Source organism: Harpia harpyja, chromosome 11 (assembly GCF_026419915.1).
Source record: "Harpia harpyja isolate bHarHar1 chromosome 11, bHarHar1 primary haplotype, whole genome shotgun sequence".
NCBI lineage: Eukaryota > Metazoa > Chordata > Aves > Accipitriformes > Accipitridae > Harpia > Harpia harpyja.
This window is the reverse complement of record NC_068950.1, coordinates 9220355-9238907: the sequence shown is the minus strand read 5'-3', so window position 1 is coordinate 9238907 and position 18553 is coordinate 9220355. Positions and strand designations below refer to the sequence as shown.

The 18553-nt window shown below is 43.1% G+C and overlaps 2 protein-coding genes across 5 annotated transcripts in view; one reads left to right on the top strand and one right to left on the bottom strand.

The window, feature by feature from the left end:
* The window catches only part of DARS2 (aspartyl-tRNA synthetase 2, mitochondrial), a 29468-nt gene extending 16615 nt beyond the window's left edge, over positions 1-12853 (bottom strand). For 2 of the 4 annotated variants that reach the window (XM_052801842.1, XM_052801843.1), the window contains exons 1-14: positions 12743-12853; positions 12392-12557; positions 11286-11385; positions 9853-9919; positions 9453-9554; positions 8158-8253; positions 7050-7173; positions 6362-6408; positions 4933-5039; positions 4039-4108; positions 3276-3455; positions 2352-2459; positions 1065-1127; positions 732-884 (exon numbers count right to left, since the gene is read on the bottom strand). In XM_052801842.1, coding sequence (XP_052657802.1) covers positions 732-884; positions 1065-1127; positions 2352-2459; positions 3276-3455; positions 4039-4108; positions 4933-5039; positions 6362-6408; positions 7050-7173; positions 8158-8253; positions 9453-9554; positions 9853-9919; positions 11286-11385; positions 12392-12509 — 1335 coding nt within the window. In that variant the 5' untranslated portion in view covers positions 12510-12557; positions 12743-12853. Of the gene's footprint in view, positions 1-705; positions 885-1064; positions 1128-2351; positions 2460-3275; positions 3456-4038; positions 4109-4932; positions 5040-6361; positions 6409-7049; positions 7174-8157; positions 8254-9452; positions 9555-9852; positions 9920-11285; positions 11386-12391; positions 12558-12742 lie in introns of all 4 variants that reach the window. The other 2 variants (XM_052801845.1, XM_052801844.1) reach the window with 2 other exon arrangements.
* A 22-nt stretch (positions 12854-12875) lies between these two features.
* Positions 12876-18548, top strand: CENPL (centromere protein L). The gene is made up of 4 exons (XM_052801849.1): positions 12876-13061; positions 13364-13615; positions 14399-14941; positions 16374-18548. The coding sequence occupies exons 1-4, from the start codon at positions 12933-12935 to the stop codon at positions 16443-16445; spliced, it is 996 nt and encodes a 331-aa protein (XP_052657809.1). The 5' UTR covers positions 12876-12932; the 3' UTR covers positions 16446-18548.
* The last annotated feature ends 5 nt before the right edge of the window (positions 18549-18553 follow it).

The window sequence follows — 18553 nt, the reverse complement described above, 5'->3', positions numbered from 1 at the left end:
CTGAAAGATATCACCTTCTTGCTGAGGCAGCAGCAGCTCCAGAGTTTGACAAAGACCAAGTAAGGAGCTGGAAAATCCATTTTCTTCCAACTCCGTCTCCACAGATCTTTCCTAGACTAAGGGGTCTAGGTTAGTCCCCTAGACTAACCTCAAGCTCTACACTATTGTGGATTAACTGGGGGAGCACAGGTAAGATCTGCACTTTGCAGACAGAGAAATGAAGGCACAGAAAGAGCATATGACAAAATTTTGGCTATCAAGCAAAGCATGACACTTTGTCATAAACCAATGCTTGGAAGGCAATGTCTGCTGGCAAGAATATGGAGAACGGTAAGGACAGAATCTTCCTTCATTGCTGCTAATAAACAGCTGTGCTTCACTCTCATCATCTGCTTATGGGAGACAGAATTACCTAGTTGACATTGTTTTCCAATCTCTCTTTGATGCTTTAAAAATTAAGTTGAGAGAAAAAGAGGCACTGATTTGTTCCTGTTTTATATTCCAGCCTTCATCTCAGTTATGAGTTCTTCCCAGAATGTGACTGGGGGAAATAAAAGCAATAGGTACATTTCATGCATTATTTGCTGTTGCTATAGCTTCAGCTCCAGAGAAACATGGAATTAGATGATGACCTATTTTAATAATAAGAAGAATTAGACTAAGGTCAGATAACATCAAAGCCTTCCTCAGTAACATTCAACTCACAGAGCCACCCAAGAAATGCTTCCTACCACTCGCTTGTGTTCACCAGCTGCCAGCAGTACCACATCATCCACCTGCATGTTCAACACTTGGATAAGCTCCAACTGCTGCTTCTCACCAAGAAACTTTGTAAGCAGAGACTTCAAGCTTCCATCAGGCCTGCAGATAATTTCCATGATTTCCTAAAGAAAGATATGAGTATGTTCAGTCCAGTGCTGCCCTCTCTTGTCTTGAAGCATCACATGCTCAGGCACTGACTCTCAGCTATTAAAAACTGCTCTTCTACCTTCCTCTGCCTGCAAGTGCCTTTATACACACTTTGTCATTCACCATTTCCAATGCCTCAGCAGTGTTTGTCTCACCTGGTTAAACTGGGATTTTGCAGACTCCTTTAATGACTCCAAATCTTTATTTTTAAGATATCTCTGGGGAAAGAGCAAGAGAAGATACATTAAACATTAGCAAAATCTATGGAAAGCCTAGCCAGGATTCAAATCTACTGACTGAGCTGTTTCCAAACCTCTCCAGTTCTTTTGTTTCTAGTGCAAGTCCTTACAAGGGCTGTGAAATAGGAAAGGGACCACAGCACTAGGCTGCTGCTGGATGTCTTCTCCAAGGGCTCCTTTCAGGAAGAGGCCCCTCTAGGCTGTACACCTGGCTGCAGTTTTTCTCCCTGATCACAGATCAGATGTAGCTGGTCAGCAGAGTCAACCAACTAACTGCCTCCAGCATGCAGGAACAAAGTTGTAACACCACACTGTTGATGGGGAAAGCACAGCTCAGTTTGGAGGAACAGAGGGAAGACAACTGGGCTGACTCTCTTGTACAAAGAAATGCAGTAGATGTGAAGACCTGCATCAAGATCTTGATTTTTTTCAGCTACTCTAATGTTTAGACAGGCTCAAGAATGCACTTTTGTTTTGCTCAAATGCACACCTTAGTGCCCTCTTGTGGGAAGCCAGTAACTTGCACTTTGTGCCAAAACAAAAGGAATCTCAAGCGAAACCATGGTCAGAAAGCTCTATTCCCCAAATAAAACTCAGTTTTTAGTGGATTTTTTTCCCATACTGCCCAAGCTGCAAAGATGCCCACAGCCAGAATTAAATCTGCTTCTCTACCAAAACACATGGCTACGTCAATCTTCTACATCTGCTGTCAGCCTTGGATTTGGTCTGTGAGATTCTTATTACGAGACGTGAGTTGTGTCCACAAATGCAGCAAAAGCAAACATGAGAAGGGCTTGTAACCACCCGACCTTTCTCTCACTAGTCCAGAACAGAGCTGTGCCATACCTGGCTCTATTTCAATCTCTTGCTACAGGGCACAATTTATTATTTAGATGCACATCGGAAGCCATCCTTGCCAAAAGCAAGCTGAAGCCCCAAGAGGCTTCCCTGTCCTCAAGGGATCTTGCAGCTCTGTTCTCTTCCTCCCCTTCCTAAGAATAATATATTTTTCCTGTCACCTGATTGTCTCCATTCTAACGCCACTCAGCCCAACCTGACATCAATTACAACCAATCTCAAGTTCCCTGAAGGACACCACTCCCCCAGTAATAGCAAGGAAGATCTCCGTACCAACAAAGGAATTCAAATTGGCATTTTTTTATTTCACATAAACCATAAGCAGTATGTAAAAGCATCACTTACCACTCCCTGAGGGATACAAATGGCTTTGACAGTGCCATGTGGGTAACTGAGCGCATTCTGCACAAACTGAATGTCGAATCTTCGTAAAAAATCACTGATATCCACTATCTGAGAAAGGAGAGAACACAAGAAAAAGCAGTGGTGGTAGGAACATGAAGCAAAAATCCTGCACCTGTGTCTTAACACCTTCAACACCATTTCCTGGGACATCATTTCTTTGCTCAGAGAAATCAAATGGTTCACAGAAAGAAATGAATGGGGCCAAGCCGGAATAACCATTAGGAGGCCGAGCACTGCAGAAAGAGAAATGCAAGACAGCCAGGAAAACCCAAGGTTGAGATGGTGACATCCTACCACAGTGAAGAGAGCTGTACACTGAAAAAGAAACCCCCAAAATTAATTCCTGGGGAAACAGAAGATGCTTTCTTGCTTTTCAGCACTTTTCCTCTTAATAAATTTGTCAATATTCTTATTTCATACTCATATATACAAACAGTGTATGCACACAACCACAGTCTGTTATCTTGAAAATATCTTCAGGCCATTAAAAGGCTGAAAAAGCCCGTCTCATGAAGCATGCTCACCAGGAGTATGCTTGCGAGTGCAGCAGGTAAAAGCACTTCTGGTATCTGTGGATGCCTTATGGGCTTCTGTTCCTAAGACAGTCAAGATGCATTGCTTCCTAACACTACATTATCTTTAAAATAAAATTTTCTTAAAACATACATTTTCCACAGCCAACTAATCAAACCCTCTCTTCTCCAAGAGATGATTACCCGTACAAAGCAGCAACAATGGGATAGACACCTTGGGTAAATTACAGCATTAAGAACCCCAGCCAATCAGTATACGTGATCCAAACAAAGATTATTAAAACACTAACAGAAAGGAAAAGCTGCAGGTTTCCAATGGGCAAACCCTCACCTTCATCCCAAAACGAGTGTCTGGTTTATCAGTCCCATAGTCAGCCAGTGCCTCCTTGTATGTCATGGAAGGGAAAGGAGTCATAATTGGGCCTCTTTCCTCAGGCCAGGAATATTGCAGGAGGCCCTCTATCAGTCTCTGGATCCCAGCTTGATCTACAAATGACATCTCGATATCTATCTTAAAACAGAAAACAAGAGGGGGGATTCCACATTAGCTACAGGTTTTGCCTTTGCACTGCTACTTGCAGAAGCTCTTGACTTATAAAGCAGGCATAACAAGAAACAATGTACTACATGAAATCATAGCATGACTGCATTAGACTGAGGATGCGCTTATGATCTCCCTACACCCTGATGACTCAGGCAACAATCTCCTCAGAGAACTGAATGAGGTAATGATGGCAGGGACAGAAGGAGAAGCCTTGAATGAACCAAGCTAACTCTGCCTGGGTTCTCAAGGCTGAAGAATGGGATGCCCGACCCAGCAGGACAGAAGGAGATTGCATCACCAAGCACAATCACTGCTGCAACACAACTCCCACATCTACTGCACCTGGGACTGTGCAGTCAGCCAAGGACAGTAACCACTCTGTTCATGTCCCATACTAACTTCAAAGGGCTGTGCCTGTGAAACACGCAGCAAACAATGTTGTACCCCCCCAAGAAGCACAAGAGCTAGCAGAAACTAGGCCTTCGGAAGGGAAAACAGCTACAAGCTGTTTGGGCTGAGGAGGAGGGTAAAGGCAGTGTGAGCTGGTTACCTGAGTGAATTCAGGCTGCCTGTCAGGCCGTGAACCTTCATCTCGGTAGCAGCGAGCAACCTGAAAGTACCTGCAACAGTACTTTTACTTAGATAACTATTTAAAGTACCCTAAATTAAATTATGGCTACAGAATTGATCATTAAAAAGGAAAAAAAAAAAAAAAAAAAAAAAAAAGTCTGTTCCCTTTGCAGCAGATGATCGTAGCCCTGGTTGTTCCCATCCCCTCCAAAGCATGAAATTTTGAGTGGAAGCAACTGAATCAGGAGCTGTATCCATCTCCAACCATACCTCCAGACACATGCGGAGGCCACCAGGTGAGCTGTGTCCCGACAGAGGCATACACAACCCCTTTTCCCACCTTTTGCTCCAAACCTGGACTCTACTAACGACCGTGCAAAATTCACTCATGGTCAAGACCTGGCCTGCACTTCATTGCGTGAACAATTGTCTCCACCTCCTTCAATTTTATTTGGAGAAACAAGCCCAATTAAAAGCTTTGTACTCGTGCACCCTGAGAACATGCTTTCCTTGTCTCAGCCGTGCTCAGCTGCCCAGCCTCATCTGAACTAGTTCTATAGGTTACTCTCAGAGAGGCTTTTATCACACACTAGATTTTCTGCCTTTCAGGCAGACTGTGCTTCAGATCAGGTTTCAATTTAAAACAGTGAAGAATTCAACCTTCAAACAGGATACATTTCCTCTTACTGGGAGGCATTATTGCTGGGGGCAAAGGGCCTGGCCTACCTGAAAAGTCCTAAGTATTTAAGGATCCATCTTCAAAACACAAAATCCTTGGCAGTAAGTTTTTGGGGAAGTATCTAAAACCTCAAAGATCAAAGGAAGCAAACCCTGGACAGGACATGCAGAGAACAGGAGTCCAAGCAACTCTTACCTGTCCAGGCCTCCAACCATGAGGAGCTGCTTGAACTGCTGAGGACTCTGCGGCAGAGAGTAGAACTTGCCTGCTTCCCTGGAGGGCACAAGGAATTCTTTTGCTCCCTAGCATCAGAAAGAAAAGCTTAGGAAATTCAGCAAATAAGTGGCCTCAATTCATGACAGAGAGCACAGCCTAGAAGCACAAGAGAAAAGGACCTATTTTCCCCATTATGAAATCCCACTTGTGAGGAAATGGCTGTTTGTACATTACACTTAAAAAAATCTGTTAACCAACTTGGTCCAAAATATCCCAAAGAAGGATTCTCCACCTTCTGCTCTGAGAGACTAATGCATAACAATACACCATCCAAGACAGGGGTTTAAATGCAAAAACTTCATGTGTTAGCTGCATCAACAATCCTGGGCTTCAGCTCTGTCGTGGTTTAACCCCAGCCAGCAACTAAACACCACGCAGCCGCTCACTCACTCCCCCCCACTCAGTGGGATGGGGGAGAAAATCAGGAAAAGAAGCAAAACCCGTGGGTTGAGATAAGAACGGTTTAATAGAACAGAAAAGAAGAAACTAATAATGATAATGATAACACTAATAAAATGACAACAGCAATAATGAAAGGATTGGAATGTACAAATGATGCACAGTGCAATTGCTCACCACCCGCCGACCGACACCCAGCCAGTCCCCGAGCGGTGAATCCCTGCCCCCCCCCCCCCACTTCCCCGTTCCTAAACTGGATGGGACGTCACATGGTATGGAATACACCGTTGGCCAGTTTGGGTCAGGTGCCCTGGCTGTGTCCTGTGCCAACTTCTTGTGCCCCTCCAGCTTTCTCACTGGCTGGGCATGAGAAGCTGAAAAATCCTTGACATTAGTCTAAACACTACTGAGCAACAACTGAAAACATCAGTGTTATCAACATTCTTCACATACTGAACTCAAAACATAGCACTGTACCAGCTACTAGGAAGATAGTTAACTCTATCCCAGCTGAAACCAGGACAAGCTCTCTTCTCTGTGATTATTTTCAAAATGACAGAAAGGAATATAAACTCAAATTAAAGTGACTTGAGTAGTGCCACTGCAGTAACCTACTAGTTAAGAGATAAATGCTGATGAAACAGTGCTTAGAGGAAGTTTTTTGGGTTCATAATCTGGCTGTCCCAGGACAGGATTTGCATTCAATACATGCTCTACAAGATAGAAGCTTTATTCACTTGAAGGTTCAAAATTAAGACACAAGATATCACCTCTTCCCTTTCACTCCCTCTACATTTAAAAGTATCCATGTATCATATCAGAAATTTGCATGAGCTGTTACTTAGTGAAGGAACACCAATGAAGGCCAAGTGGCAACTGACAATAATTCAACCATGAACTGCCTATGCAATCGCAGGAGGCTAAAATGCATTACTAACAGAATACATACCCCTGGGGTTCTTTTAAAGAGCGTTGGAGTTTCTACATCCACAAACCCTGAGGAACAAACACATGCTTCAGACACAGAATATGCTGAGAGCAAGGAGAACTAGTATGACAGAGTAGGCTAGAGTAGAGTTAGTCAGCAAAATAGGTAATCTAGCACACCACATAGCCTCTCCAAAATCTACAGATTTTGCTGCTTCTAAGAATAACTTGTGTAATGACAGATTTAAAGGCTCTGAGCTACCCTGATGTCCTGCCAGAACTGTTGATGACAGAGGACTCCACATAGGCTGAAAAACTGTTAATTCTCTATCCATTTTGAACTAGGCTTTGCTTTTCCAAAAAGGACTTCCTGATTTTAAGATAAGCAAAAGCCCTATAAGAAATCCATCCCTTTGGCATGCCTCAAGTTCAGTGACCAAAAGAGGGAAACTACCTGCAAAAGGCTTTTTCTCACTGGATATAGCTCATTTGAAACAACTAGTTTGTAGCATGCTAAGAGATTTCAATATACTTTGTCCTTCAGGCTTGCCAACATTCCTCTAAAGACCCCACTGCAAACAGACACATCCTTACTAAGTGGGACCAGTCTGGAGTAGCAAGTTGATTGGCAATCTCCCCCAGCAATAGGAAACAGAAGAAGGGAAGGCTAAAATGTTTGCTGCACACTGTTCTTCAAGCACTTTTCTTACCATGGAGGTTACACAGATATTCCCGCATCCTCATCACTATGCGTGATCTCAGCCGCAGGTTATACTGCAACTGGAAGCTACGCAAGTCCAAGTAGCGATACTGCATCCGCAAGGCCTCCGATTTCTGGAGACAAGAGATAATTAGGATTAAAATTCAAATTGCATGTCCAATGAAGGTGCTCCTAAAGCCATAGGACAAAAGTGGGAAGCTAAAAAAGGATGCTCCTCTATTGCCACAACCCACCCATTACCCACAACCTACACAGGTGAACATCAGCCACTGAGTGTTTCCATGCATGACAATTACTTTAAAAAAAACAAAAAACCAAAAAAACAACTAGACATTTATTGTGATAAGAGCTACCTCAATACAGCTCAGGATTTTAGCCCTCCTTATTATCAGTCCACTGCAACAGACTGTAGCAATCTTCCTTGCGATTTTTAAGCAGAGGAGTGGTATCATACATAGATCTAAAGAAACAACTAAATGGTGATACATCCTTATTACAGACAGGAAAACTAAAGCAGTGCGGATGATGGGATTTGCCCAGGACTCACAACACGGAAGGAAGAGGCCTACTTCCCCCAATTCCGACACCTATGTATCAGTCACAGTTCCAATGGCACAGAGAATATCTTCAATTAACAGTGATGTCACTCCTACACCATGGAGCCTGCACTAAAACTAACCCCTTATAAGACTGTGTACTTAAAGAGAAAGAAAATCCTTTGGCTGACTAGCTGCTTATCCAGATAAGACTAAGCACTCTTGCCTTAAAACACAGCAGAGCATTGGCAGGTTCCGTTTCACACTCTCAAAAAAGCTAGCGCAGCCTGATTTCTTTCACTCTTCCCTTTACCATCTGCTCTTACAGCGGTATTTGAAAACCCTGTGCACTGGAATCATTCAAGCCTTGTTTTCTGCTTAACTCTAATTATAAATGCATCCTCACAGCTAAGAAGCAGTACCCCTGTTTTAAATACCATCCTTTCCCCAACGCAAAGCTGGGAGAACCAGATGAAGCTCTCAGATATTTTGCCATCACCCTGGGCAAATTCCCCATTTATTAAGCCACCACTTTGCTAAAAAGAGAAAAAACACAGACACCTTGATAAAATCCTTGATTTCAAAAGGAAGCTTCTTGCAGGAGCTTAGAATCTCTGCAGTCTCCGCCTTCACTTCAATATCCCCCGTTGGCATTTTCTGGAGCAAAAAGGCAAAAAAAAAATTAGATGGAAAACTTAGGGAAAACAGTTGGACAAAGGTATTTCACAGATGGTCGGGGGGGAAAAGAAACCCATGTGATTATCCTCCCTGCCTTCTAACACAGTGTAACTCAAGGAACTTCTCTCAAGGACAGATTTCTCCTAGATTTCCCTTCTGTTCAGAAAAACACAAGTCACCTCACCAAAGAGGGTGTGTACTTTCCTAGTAGCATACTGATCTCTACAAGAAATTACTTTTCCTTTGCCTTCTCCTTGAAGGAGATGCTGAGCACAGAGGAACAGTCAGGCACAGACCCTGCTAGGGCACATGCATGTGGACAAAATGCTATTTCCATTAGCTTACATTTCAGTGTGCATTAGCGGCATCTCCATCAGTCCTTAATATAGGTCAAAAGAGGCAACTTGTGAGGAACTTCTCAGAAGTTCCAGTTCTGAACACCAGTTCTCAGAACTAGCCTTCTTTTTCTTAGATCCCAAGGGAGAACAGCCAGCTTCCCCCACTTAGCACTGTGCCACATCAAAGTTCATTTGATCATACAGAACTCTTTCTATTTACCAGGGGGAAGCATATACAACCTTCCAACAAAATGATAAATGATTAAAAGAAATAAAAGCATTGCTTGAAGCCTGCATTCTTTATGGACATCTGTAACCGGTCAGAGCAAACCAAGTTACGGTCATAAATCCACGTTCTCTTTTTACGTCTGCCAGTGATGGGATACATACAACCCTGATATATTAATCTACGGCTGAGTACAATGAGAGCTGAGGAATGCATAGCATTAAAAAATTATTCAACCTCTGTTTCCTGTACAATGAGAACAGTAAAATCTATTCCGAGTGAGAAACAGGTCATCACATGCTGTGGAACTTGAGATGACAATACTTATTTTCAAGAAAAGGAAATTCTCAACCACACTTTGAAAGCCTGAAAAAGCTAGCCATTACCCTTTCAAAGGGCTGGAATACAATTTAATTCATGGGTGTCTGTAATGTGCTTTGAGGTTCTCCTAAGTTACATCTCATAGCAGTTATTTCACCTCACATTATCCGAGGATAGGTTGTCACACACCTGGAACTCACAGAAAAGCTATGACACAAAACCCACCATAATCCTACTATCCAGTGTTCTTTTCCACAAGGAATAAAACCCCTGAGAGACCCCAACATCCTCACCGGATTCTCCTGTCCTGGGGGCCGAGAGGACACAATTCCAGTCACTCGCACAACAGACTCCACTGGGGCATTAGACAAGAGCTTCTTCACATGGGAATGTGCCTGCAAGAAGATGACAATGTCTCACAGAAATTCAAAGAACAAGACAAATGCACCATGCTCAAGGGCTTTACTTCTTAACAGCCCATTTGAATCCAGGATCACTCCTCATAAGCCAGAGAAAACAGCAGTAATGTTTCTGTTGCAGCGTCAGATCAGGGCTCTCATAACGCTTAAATCTACTTGTGAATCAGAACACTCAGTCTGACAGAGTACTTCACTCTGCTCTCCATGTCTGATGGACCCAAGCTACCAAAGGAAAAATGAAAATAAAAGAGATTCATATTTTGGTAGCACTTACCTCATCCTGTGGAAGGATGATCTGGGTCAGTCCCTGGAAATCCCTCAAAACCAGAAACAGGCCTTGTCTGATCCATGAAAAACACAAAAGGAAAAACAGTTTTTTCAAGAATTCAGTATTCTTCTGCTTTTTAAGCCAAAGCATATGGTAACTAGCTACTTTCTGTACCTTGTGACTAATGTCAAAGCACTTCCAAGTAATGTATGTACAGATACTTTTCTCACATCTGAATCTAATCTGAACAATTTGTTTCAGATTTTGCCCAGCCACAGACAAACAATGTGCAAATAACCAAGAAAGGCAGGATTTTAACTTGAACATTAATCCCTGTAGAGTAGGGATTCTGAAATCGTGCAATTTCCTGCTGGGAAGCATCGTTCAGATAAACACATTTAGATGAGCAATAAAACTAAAGTTCACATGGATACAGAAGAAAAAGCCCAACTACAAAACAAGAACACTGGTCCCATAAAAAATTTCACATGAACAATCCACACTCTTAGACACAGAATCATAAATCTTGACCTCTTCAGCCACAGTAGAGACAGCTACCATTGTACTTAATCCATCAAGCAGCTGTCAAATGGAACATGCTCCAGCTGTCTTTAAAAGCAAGAGCATAATGATCGCATTGCAACAATCCTAGCTCTGTTTCCTGGAACTCCACCCATGACTGTTCAAAGATGAGATGCTCAGGACCTCCTAAAAAAAATAAACCATGCAGACTATCATTGCAGAACAATGCTGGATAAAAACCAGCCTCTCTAGACCGTAAAATGCAAAAAGGCAACTTTTGATACAAATTAATTTCATGAAAGCCACAGGACCTATCTCCATTTTACAAGCACACATGCAGGAACAGAACATTTCAGAGCATCATCTATGCTGTATGCAGACGTGCCTTCCAGTCTACATTTAAAAAATGTTCAACTCCATTAGGCGTGATTATACCACGCCACCTATAGTAAACTGTTGGAATTAACATTTCATCTTCTGTTCACTACCTTTTCTTTATACTCCTTTTTTAAGCAAAGCTTGCATACTTTAAATACGCATCATTAGATGCTATAGTTGAAAAGACAAACAACATTGTTTGCTTAAAGTTTAAGAACATTATATAAAAGAAGTTATTTGCTTACAGCTTTTAGAATTGCTATAAATATGCTCTTACTTGTTTTCTCTCCTATACAACAAGGTTAATAATATTTAACTGCTTTACAGTGACATAATGAAGATCAATTAAGATTTGCCTGAAACTCTGAAATTTTAAATACTGATCTGGTCTCAACTGTTTTACTCACTTCAGAAGTGACTTCTGCAGGATATGAAAAGATAACGTGAAGCATAAAAAAAAAAGTGGTTGAATCCAGGCCTAAAGCATACGTTGGATCTGGCAAATAAGTATCTCCATTTTCACCTTGGTTTGCATTTACCTTTGATACTGAATCCATCCATACAGTGTGACCTCTTGACCCACATGAGCAGAACGCAGCTCTCCACAAGTGTTGGTCCGAATGACAAAACTATTGAAGTCTTGAATAAAAATAATAAAATCTTTCATGGCTTTTGCAGACAACCGAGACAAAACAGTTACAGAGTTCCCCCCCATCCCAATACAATTTAGACATATACAAAGAAATTACTTCATATATCCCCAATAAGACATAAGGACATGAAATTATTCTGAACGAGTTTTTAAGAGGGATTATTTCTATGTCTCGTTCAAACTTGCATACAGAAACCTGAACACAGTCTTGCTGCAAACTGTTGCCCTGCAAATTCCAGGGGCAAGAAAAGGGAAAGCTGCAAATCAGTCCTGAGGCACACTGACAATTCCACATTCGAATCCAGAAGACACAGGAGATAGGGGGCTTGACAACCCGAGACTGAAACAAAATGACATGCACCATGTAGGTGTAAATTGAACAGCTTCCTGCCTGCAACTACCGGTAAAAGGCCTGAACCACGATTATAGAAGACTTTCCACAGATCCCCGTGTGCCTGGCATCATGACTTAGTTATAAAACCAAGCACACTGTTTACCGAACGTGCCAGACATTCAGCTTGCAAGGAGAAATTTGAAGGATGTTAATACCTAGACATAAATAATTATATGAACTATTCTCCTTTACTACCTTCATCACAGCCTTTACAATTAAAGGTGTAAAGTAGAGATTATGAAGGTTTGTTTTCCAACTATTGTTAGGCATTCAGCTGCCCTTGTTGTTTACAGGTTGTGTGCTACAGAAGAAAGAGGGTCACAAAAGCGAAGTAAAAGCTCAGGAATAAAAAAAAAAAAGAAAATGAGACAAAACGGTTTTGATATACTTTGAATCACAACTCACTGTGAGATGCCAAAAACCAAATAAAAACGTGATTTAGAGAAGACACTTTAAAAAGTGATCCAGGGAAAACAATTTATCACAAGTGTGCCTTTAATCACCTGTGCAGACTACCCTGACCTGGGTCCCGGGGAAAAAAGACCGACAACCACAGCCCGGAGGAGGCAGTGGGGATAAGACAAACGCTCCTTTCTCACCTGGAGCCGCCGGAGCCGAGGCAGAGGCCGCTCGCTGCAGAGCCGGCCCGCAGCCCGGCCGGGCCAGCCCTCGGGCCAGCGGGGCCAGCGCCCTGGGCAGCAGCCGGGGAAGGGCCATCTTACAGCCCCACACTTAAACCAGAAACACCAGGGGACCGTCACAGACCTGCGCGTCGTTAAAAATAGACACGTGAGGAAAAGCACCAGCCCCCGAGCCTCAGCCTCTCCCCCTCAGAGGCAGCTCTGCCCGAGCCCCGTGGCCCGTGGGCGGGGACAGACTGGGGCACCGGTAAGGAGTGGCAGGGAGGCCCCCAGCTCCCCCCCACGCTCACTGGGGAAAGGTCTCCTCACCCTGAGCCACGGCGGAGCAGCGGGGCCGAAGAAACCTGCCGCTGCCGCCGCTGCCACCACCTCCTTCTCCTCCTCCTTCCGCTTCCGCCCGCCACAAACATGGCGGCCGGGGCGGCGCCCCGCGGGGGCTGACGGGAAGGGGGGTTCAAACGGCCCCCGGCGGGAAGCGGCGCCGGGGCTGGTGTCGGTTATGGAGTCGGTGGAGGGGGTGGCGCGGACGCTGCTCAGCTTCGGGCGGTTGTCGCGGGGGCTGCCGTTTGGGCGGGCGCACGGGCTTAGCTCCAGGGATCCGCTGCTCCCGCTGGCGCCGCGCTCCCAGGTAGGGCCGGGCCAGGTTGCGGGGGGGGGACCTACTTGTTCCCTCCGGCGGGCGGCCCCGCCGGCACCGGTCCTTGTCCCTGGGCCGAGCTCGGTCCCGCTCCGTTCCCCGCGCCGGCGGGACTCGCCGCCACCTCAGTACTGCCGCCTCCCGCTCGGCACCGCTCCCCGGCGGGAAAACCGCCCCTGCTCGGGCACACCGCCTGCGTGCGGCGGCCCCTTCGCAGGGCCTGAAGGCGGAAGCTGTCTTTGTTTGTTGGGTTTTAATATAATCTTCTGAATTTTTTTATTGTTTTTTTTTAGGAAAACGCAGATCCCCAGAGAACAGCGTTTCTGCTGCGCAAGCAGTGGACCTTATACAGCGTGACCCCTCTGTACCGATTCTCTAACGCTCACCTGAGGGATTACGCTAGGCTGCTTAGTGCCTTTATTGCTGCCGAGAAGCAGAAAGGATTGGCGGTGGAAGTAGGGGTTGAGCTCGACATCAAAGTGGCTGTCTCCAGCCTTCCATACCTGAAAGGTAGTGACCAAGACCAGGCTGCAATTCTCGTGCAGGTAAGGACTCTTCTAGCAGTTTTGATAATTGTAATTGAGATTGGCATTTTACAAGTTGCTTTAGCTGTCACGAAATACTCAGCCTCTTAAAAAAAAACAAAAAAAACCCCCCAAAACAAACCACCAACTAAACCCTAGCTGTATGGAATAACTACTGCAGTACCTGTTGAGATTTAATGAAAGTGAGTCCTGCCTATTTTTAACTGGAACAGAACATCGCATAAGCAATGGATACACCTAATTGCAATTTTGAGTTCAACTCTTTGATAAGATCAGAGTAAGACTACAAGGAGCAATCTTTGTCTAATTTTTCAGTTCAGCAGTCAATTTACTGCAAGAACTCGGACAAGTTATTTAGCTTCCTGGATAAAGTTGGTATAATCCTACCTCCTGGCTGTAGCTCCAGCCTAATTAATATTTCTGAAATGCTTTGCCTCAAGCAAAAGATGCTACTGAAATGCCAAGTTCAGTATGGCAATGGTTATAGGATGTACCGTGGATTGGCTCTTCTGAATTAAGCAGCATAAATTCAGATCTCAGGACTGTTCCTAGTGAAGTAAAAAGTGCTTTTCCTGCTATTTTCAACAGAATTGCATGCATCTTTTAGGAATATAACAGACAGACTGAGTAAACTGTATGAGCTTTACAGAAAAGAATGTTGCATGCAAGGTCCTGAGAAAAAACTTCTAGCAAATACTTGAAATTATAAAACAAAAACCATATTTGGCTAAAAAAAGTCAGACTTGCTCTGTAGCATTCAAATGCTTCTTTTCCCCATCCCAGCTTTCTTCAAGATCACCAGCTTCCCCAAAAAACTCAGAAGAGAAACTGATATGGTCGGGCTGGTTCTGCTGTGTGTCTGGAGACGATCTTTCCAAGAACGTGCCAGAGGACTTCACTTGTTTACCTCTGTTTCTTGTTAATGGGGCAGAGTGTTACACGTCCATTGTTGGAAGTTGGTTTCAGAAGACTTTTGACTGCTCCTTCCGCCGTTTAGCCATCAGCCCTCTCATTCTCAGTTGGATGGCAGCTATGTGGACTGGATGCAAAGTGGAAAAAACTGCATCTGCCATGGAACTCGTTTTCTCTGTCCCCTGTCTGCCCCAGCCTTTGGATATTTCATACGCCATTCATCCAGAGGATGCAAAAGCTCTGTGGGACACAGTCCAAAAAACTCCAGGGGAGATCATTCAAGAAGACGTGGATGTCTTTATGGACTGCCTTTACTCTCACTTCCACAGACACTTTAGGATCCACTTGTCAGCTACAAAACTGGTGAAAGTTTCTACAGCAATTGCCTCAGCACACTGTGATGGGATTATAAAGGTGAGGTTTTAAGTAGCATGTTGTCCTAACTAATGCTGGACAAATAAAATAGCTGTGACTGTCTAGAAATGCCTCTTAAAAATGAAGGTTTCATGTTTCTTATGCATAATTTCCTACAAGAAGTTGTTAAACACTCAGCTTTTATTAGTTGTAATTAGTTCTGGAGTGGAAGCAGCTATCAATACAGTTTTTTACCACTGTATTGCAGCAGAAGCTACTAAACCTAGTCTTGGGTCAGAAATAGGTGTATTAGCTGCAGTACGAACAGGGAAGTTTCTCTGTCCATTGGTATTGGTCAAAACTTAGGCTTAAAAAGATCCCAAACTTAATCAAAAACCTTAAAAAAAAAAGTTCATTAGCTTTCTAGTATTGCAGCTGTTAAGACACAAGCAGAAGACAAATATAAGTAAGCTACTATACAAAAATAACTGGAGTGTGGATGAGCCAAGAGACAACAGATCATCTTAAGTGTCAAAACACCTTGCTTGAAACTATTTCACTTGTAACCCTTTTCATAAAGGTGCTGGTCTTCCTATGGAGGTATCTACAATATCCTTTAAAACCACGGAGGATTAATCCTTAAGTTTCTTCAAGCAATACAATATGGTCTTCTGACTTAAAGAACGGTTTGTGTAAATGCAATTGCTTAAACTTTGTCTGTGATGTACTGACTTCATTGTTCTGGGTACAGAGGGAATGTTAGAGGCTACAACTGGGACTCCACTCATGCACCTCTTCCCTGGAGCATGAGTTCATCAAATGAAAGAAAATAAGCTTTGCTGGGAAGCATCTCTTAACATTTCAGCCTTTGGTAGGACAACTGCAAACCACTAAATGTTAAGTGTTACATTGCTTGATTTTATCTGTAGTAGTTTGAAAGTGGCTGAAACAACTTTTTTTGTTGCCAGAAAGTAAACACAAAGAGATACTCAACTGAATAGGCTTTCTGAAGCAGCAGCGTTCGCTTCCGGAATGTGCATTGTGCAAACTCAGTTATGGCTCTTCCCTAATGTGGACTATGAGTTCAAGTCAGACATATATTCAGTATGGGACAATAGGGATATTCAAGGAAACTGGCATAGTCTCCTTCCTGGCCCTCCTACAGGAGGATGGGGGCAGCCAAAGGAGCAGAAGTGCTAAGAATCTCACCTTCCAAAAAGCTGGAGTAGGAGCAGGGCATTTCTTAATGTACCCTTGCTTCATGTGGGACAGGAGCAGAAGTCAGAGGGCTCTGAAAGGAGCAGCCTGTAGGCATGTGTGTTTTCTCCATATCCAGGATCAAAATAGTAACAAAGGTACCTTGCAAACAACAACAGAGAAGCTGACTAATCACATGGAACACTGGGTAGTTGGTTTCCAGCCATTTAAGGGTGCGGAAATCTGGCAATTGCAATTTTTGTTTTGACATGCTTTTTCTTTTTTTTTCTTGCAGTTTCTACAAAGCCAATACCTAACTGGAGTGCTGATGCTACTGACAGAACTAGCAATCTCTCAGATAGAGTGAGAGTCATTTCAGCAAATCTTCATGCTAAAAAGACTTAGTTTTGGAAGGTGTATGCCGACAAACCAATTGGAAACTTGCTCCTGCAGCATATTCTTTCCTTTCATGCTGGCTGTCCAATGTTGGACTTCAACTCCTGCACTCAACTCCATAACTAGCTGTAATTCAATGCCATGCACAGTGAAGACAAGCAGACATTTGGCCCTAAAGAAGGGCTACAGTACAAACTTCTAATAGCTCGTTAAGCACCTTTGTTTTATCATAGTCACTCTGTTCATTTATGCATAGATATCAGCCAGGGGCTAGGAGATAAACTTTGCAAATTCTTGGATGCAACTTACTGACAGGTATTTCAGTTGTTTCAAATAGCAAGTTGGTTTTCATTTAACTAGATAGCCTAAGCTCTACAGACCTTAGCCTTACCTACCTAAACTGTGACTACGTTTGGGCTGATCTAAATGCAAAGTCAAGCACACCTGAGAAAGGGTGCATGCTCCACAATCCAGGGCAGAAAAATCCAGGTTTCTTAGCAAGCTAGAAAGGAAGTTGGGCTAGTTGGTAATGGTCCTCAAGTGTTCATCTATGTCCCAGTTGGGCTAAGGTGAACTGCATGAGACTGACAACTGCCTTCAGTGTCCAGCCTGTTGGTCCTCTCAGACAAGTTAATACATAGGAAATTGAGGTCTGTGTATAAGCTAGATATTTACTGTGCTTTGGCTGATGTTTGTCATCTTGGATGTAATCTTGTTAGGCCAGAGAGCTCTTGGGGTTGGAGCTATGGGTGCTGAAGTTTTGTACTAGATCTCTCCCTTCTACAGCAGGTAGGATTTCAAAGAGCTAGTGCACAGTGCCTGGCTATAGCTTAAAGGAGCAGAAAGGAAGTAGAATAAGTGCATGCTAAGTATTATGATTTTGGTATTACAGTCCTAAATAAGTATTTGCCATCTTTTGCCAATAGATTGGTCTTGAGCAAAGTAAAGACCACCTATGCCTGATTAAATATATACTTGTATAGTACTTCTTTCCAACTATAGCTTGCCTGACTAAACTACAAATTCTTACCTATTAAATAATTCTGTGAACAGCAAAATTTAAAGTCTAGGTTTTTTATACAATTTTCTTGTAATGGCTTCACACATGTGTAGCATCTCTAAAGTCTGAGTTTGTGCTGTGACCTTCCCCTGAAGCAGGCATGCAAGTTTTCCCTTCTTTGCCCAACCACCTAATTTCAGGATTTATTTGTCAGCTGTCACTAAAAACATTCTTCATTCTTCTCCCCAGCAACATTGAGATGAACCAGCCATGCAAACATGTAACTGCCTAACATGTTATAATTGCATACTGAGTTCCTAATATACTTTTAATAATCTATTTCCAGGATTAGCTAAAGAAAGATGTACTTGTTTTTAGTTTTTGTTTACTAGTTGAAGACTGATTATTTTTGCATGTAAAGGTTGCAGTCTGTAAAGTGGTAACTCTTACCCTGGTAGAAGCAGCTAAGCAATCTTCTGAAGGTCGGGACAGCTAAGCAGCTATTTAAACTATCACTTCTGGTGCTTTAGTTTTCTTTTATGAAACATCTTAGACAAAGTTTGCTTTCTCAATTCAGAGGAACACTGGGTAAAGCAGGAGTAGGAGGTCTGACATAAGTGGCACCTGTATTTGATTTGAAAACAGGACTGTTACACCCATGGCTTAGTTTTAAATCTATGCTCAGCTCTTTCCAACAAATTTGCATAAATAATCTCTAAAAAAATAAATTCCATATACCCTCTTTTAACCTCTTCCTTGCCTTAAGAACACAGACTAAAAGCAACTACAGCCATACTCAGCTTTCAAGAGTGATGCTTTGCTAGGTATGTGTGGTATCTACTACAGCCTAGCTGTAAGGTATTGCTGGAATAAAAGGCTACGTTCTCTTTTTTACACGCTTATCTGCAAATTGGGGTATAGCCCTCATTGGTAACTGCAGTTAAGTGAACAGAGCTAGATTTAGCCAGATAGTACAGATGCTTTCTTCCAGAAAAAGCTGTTTCTGAATGATGTACTTCTAAGCAATTGAGGGTAACACTAAACAGCAGAGTTTTAAGCCAGTTTTACTTGGACTGGTA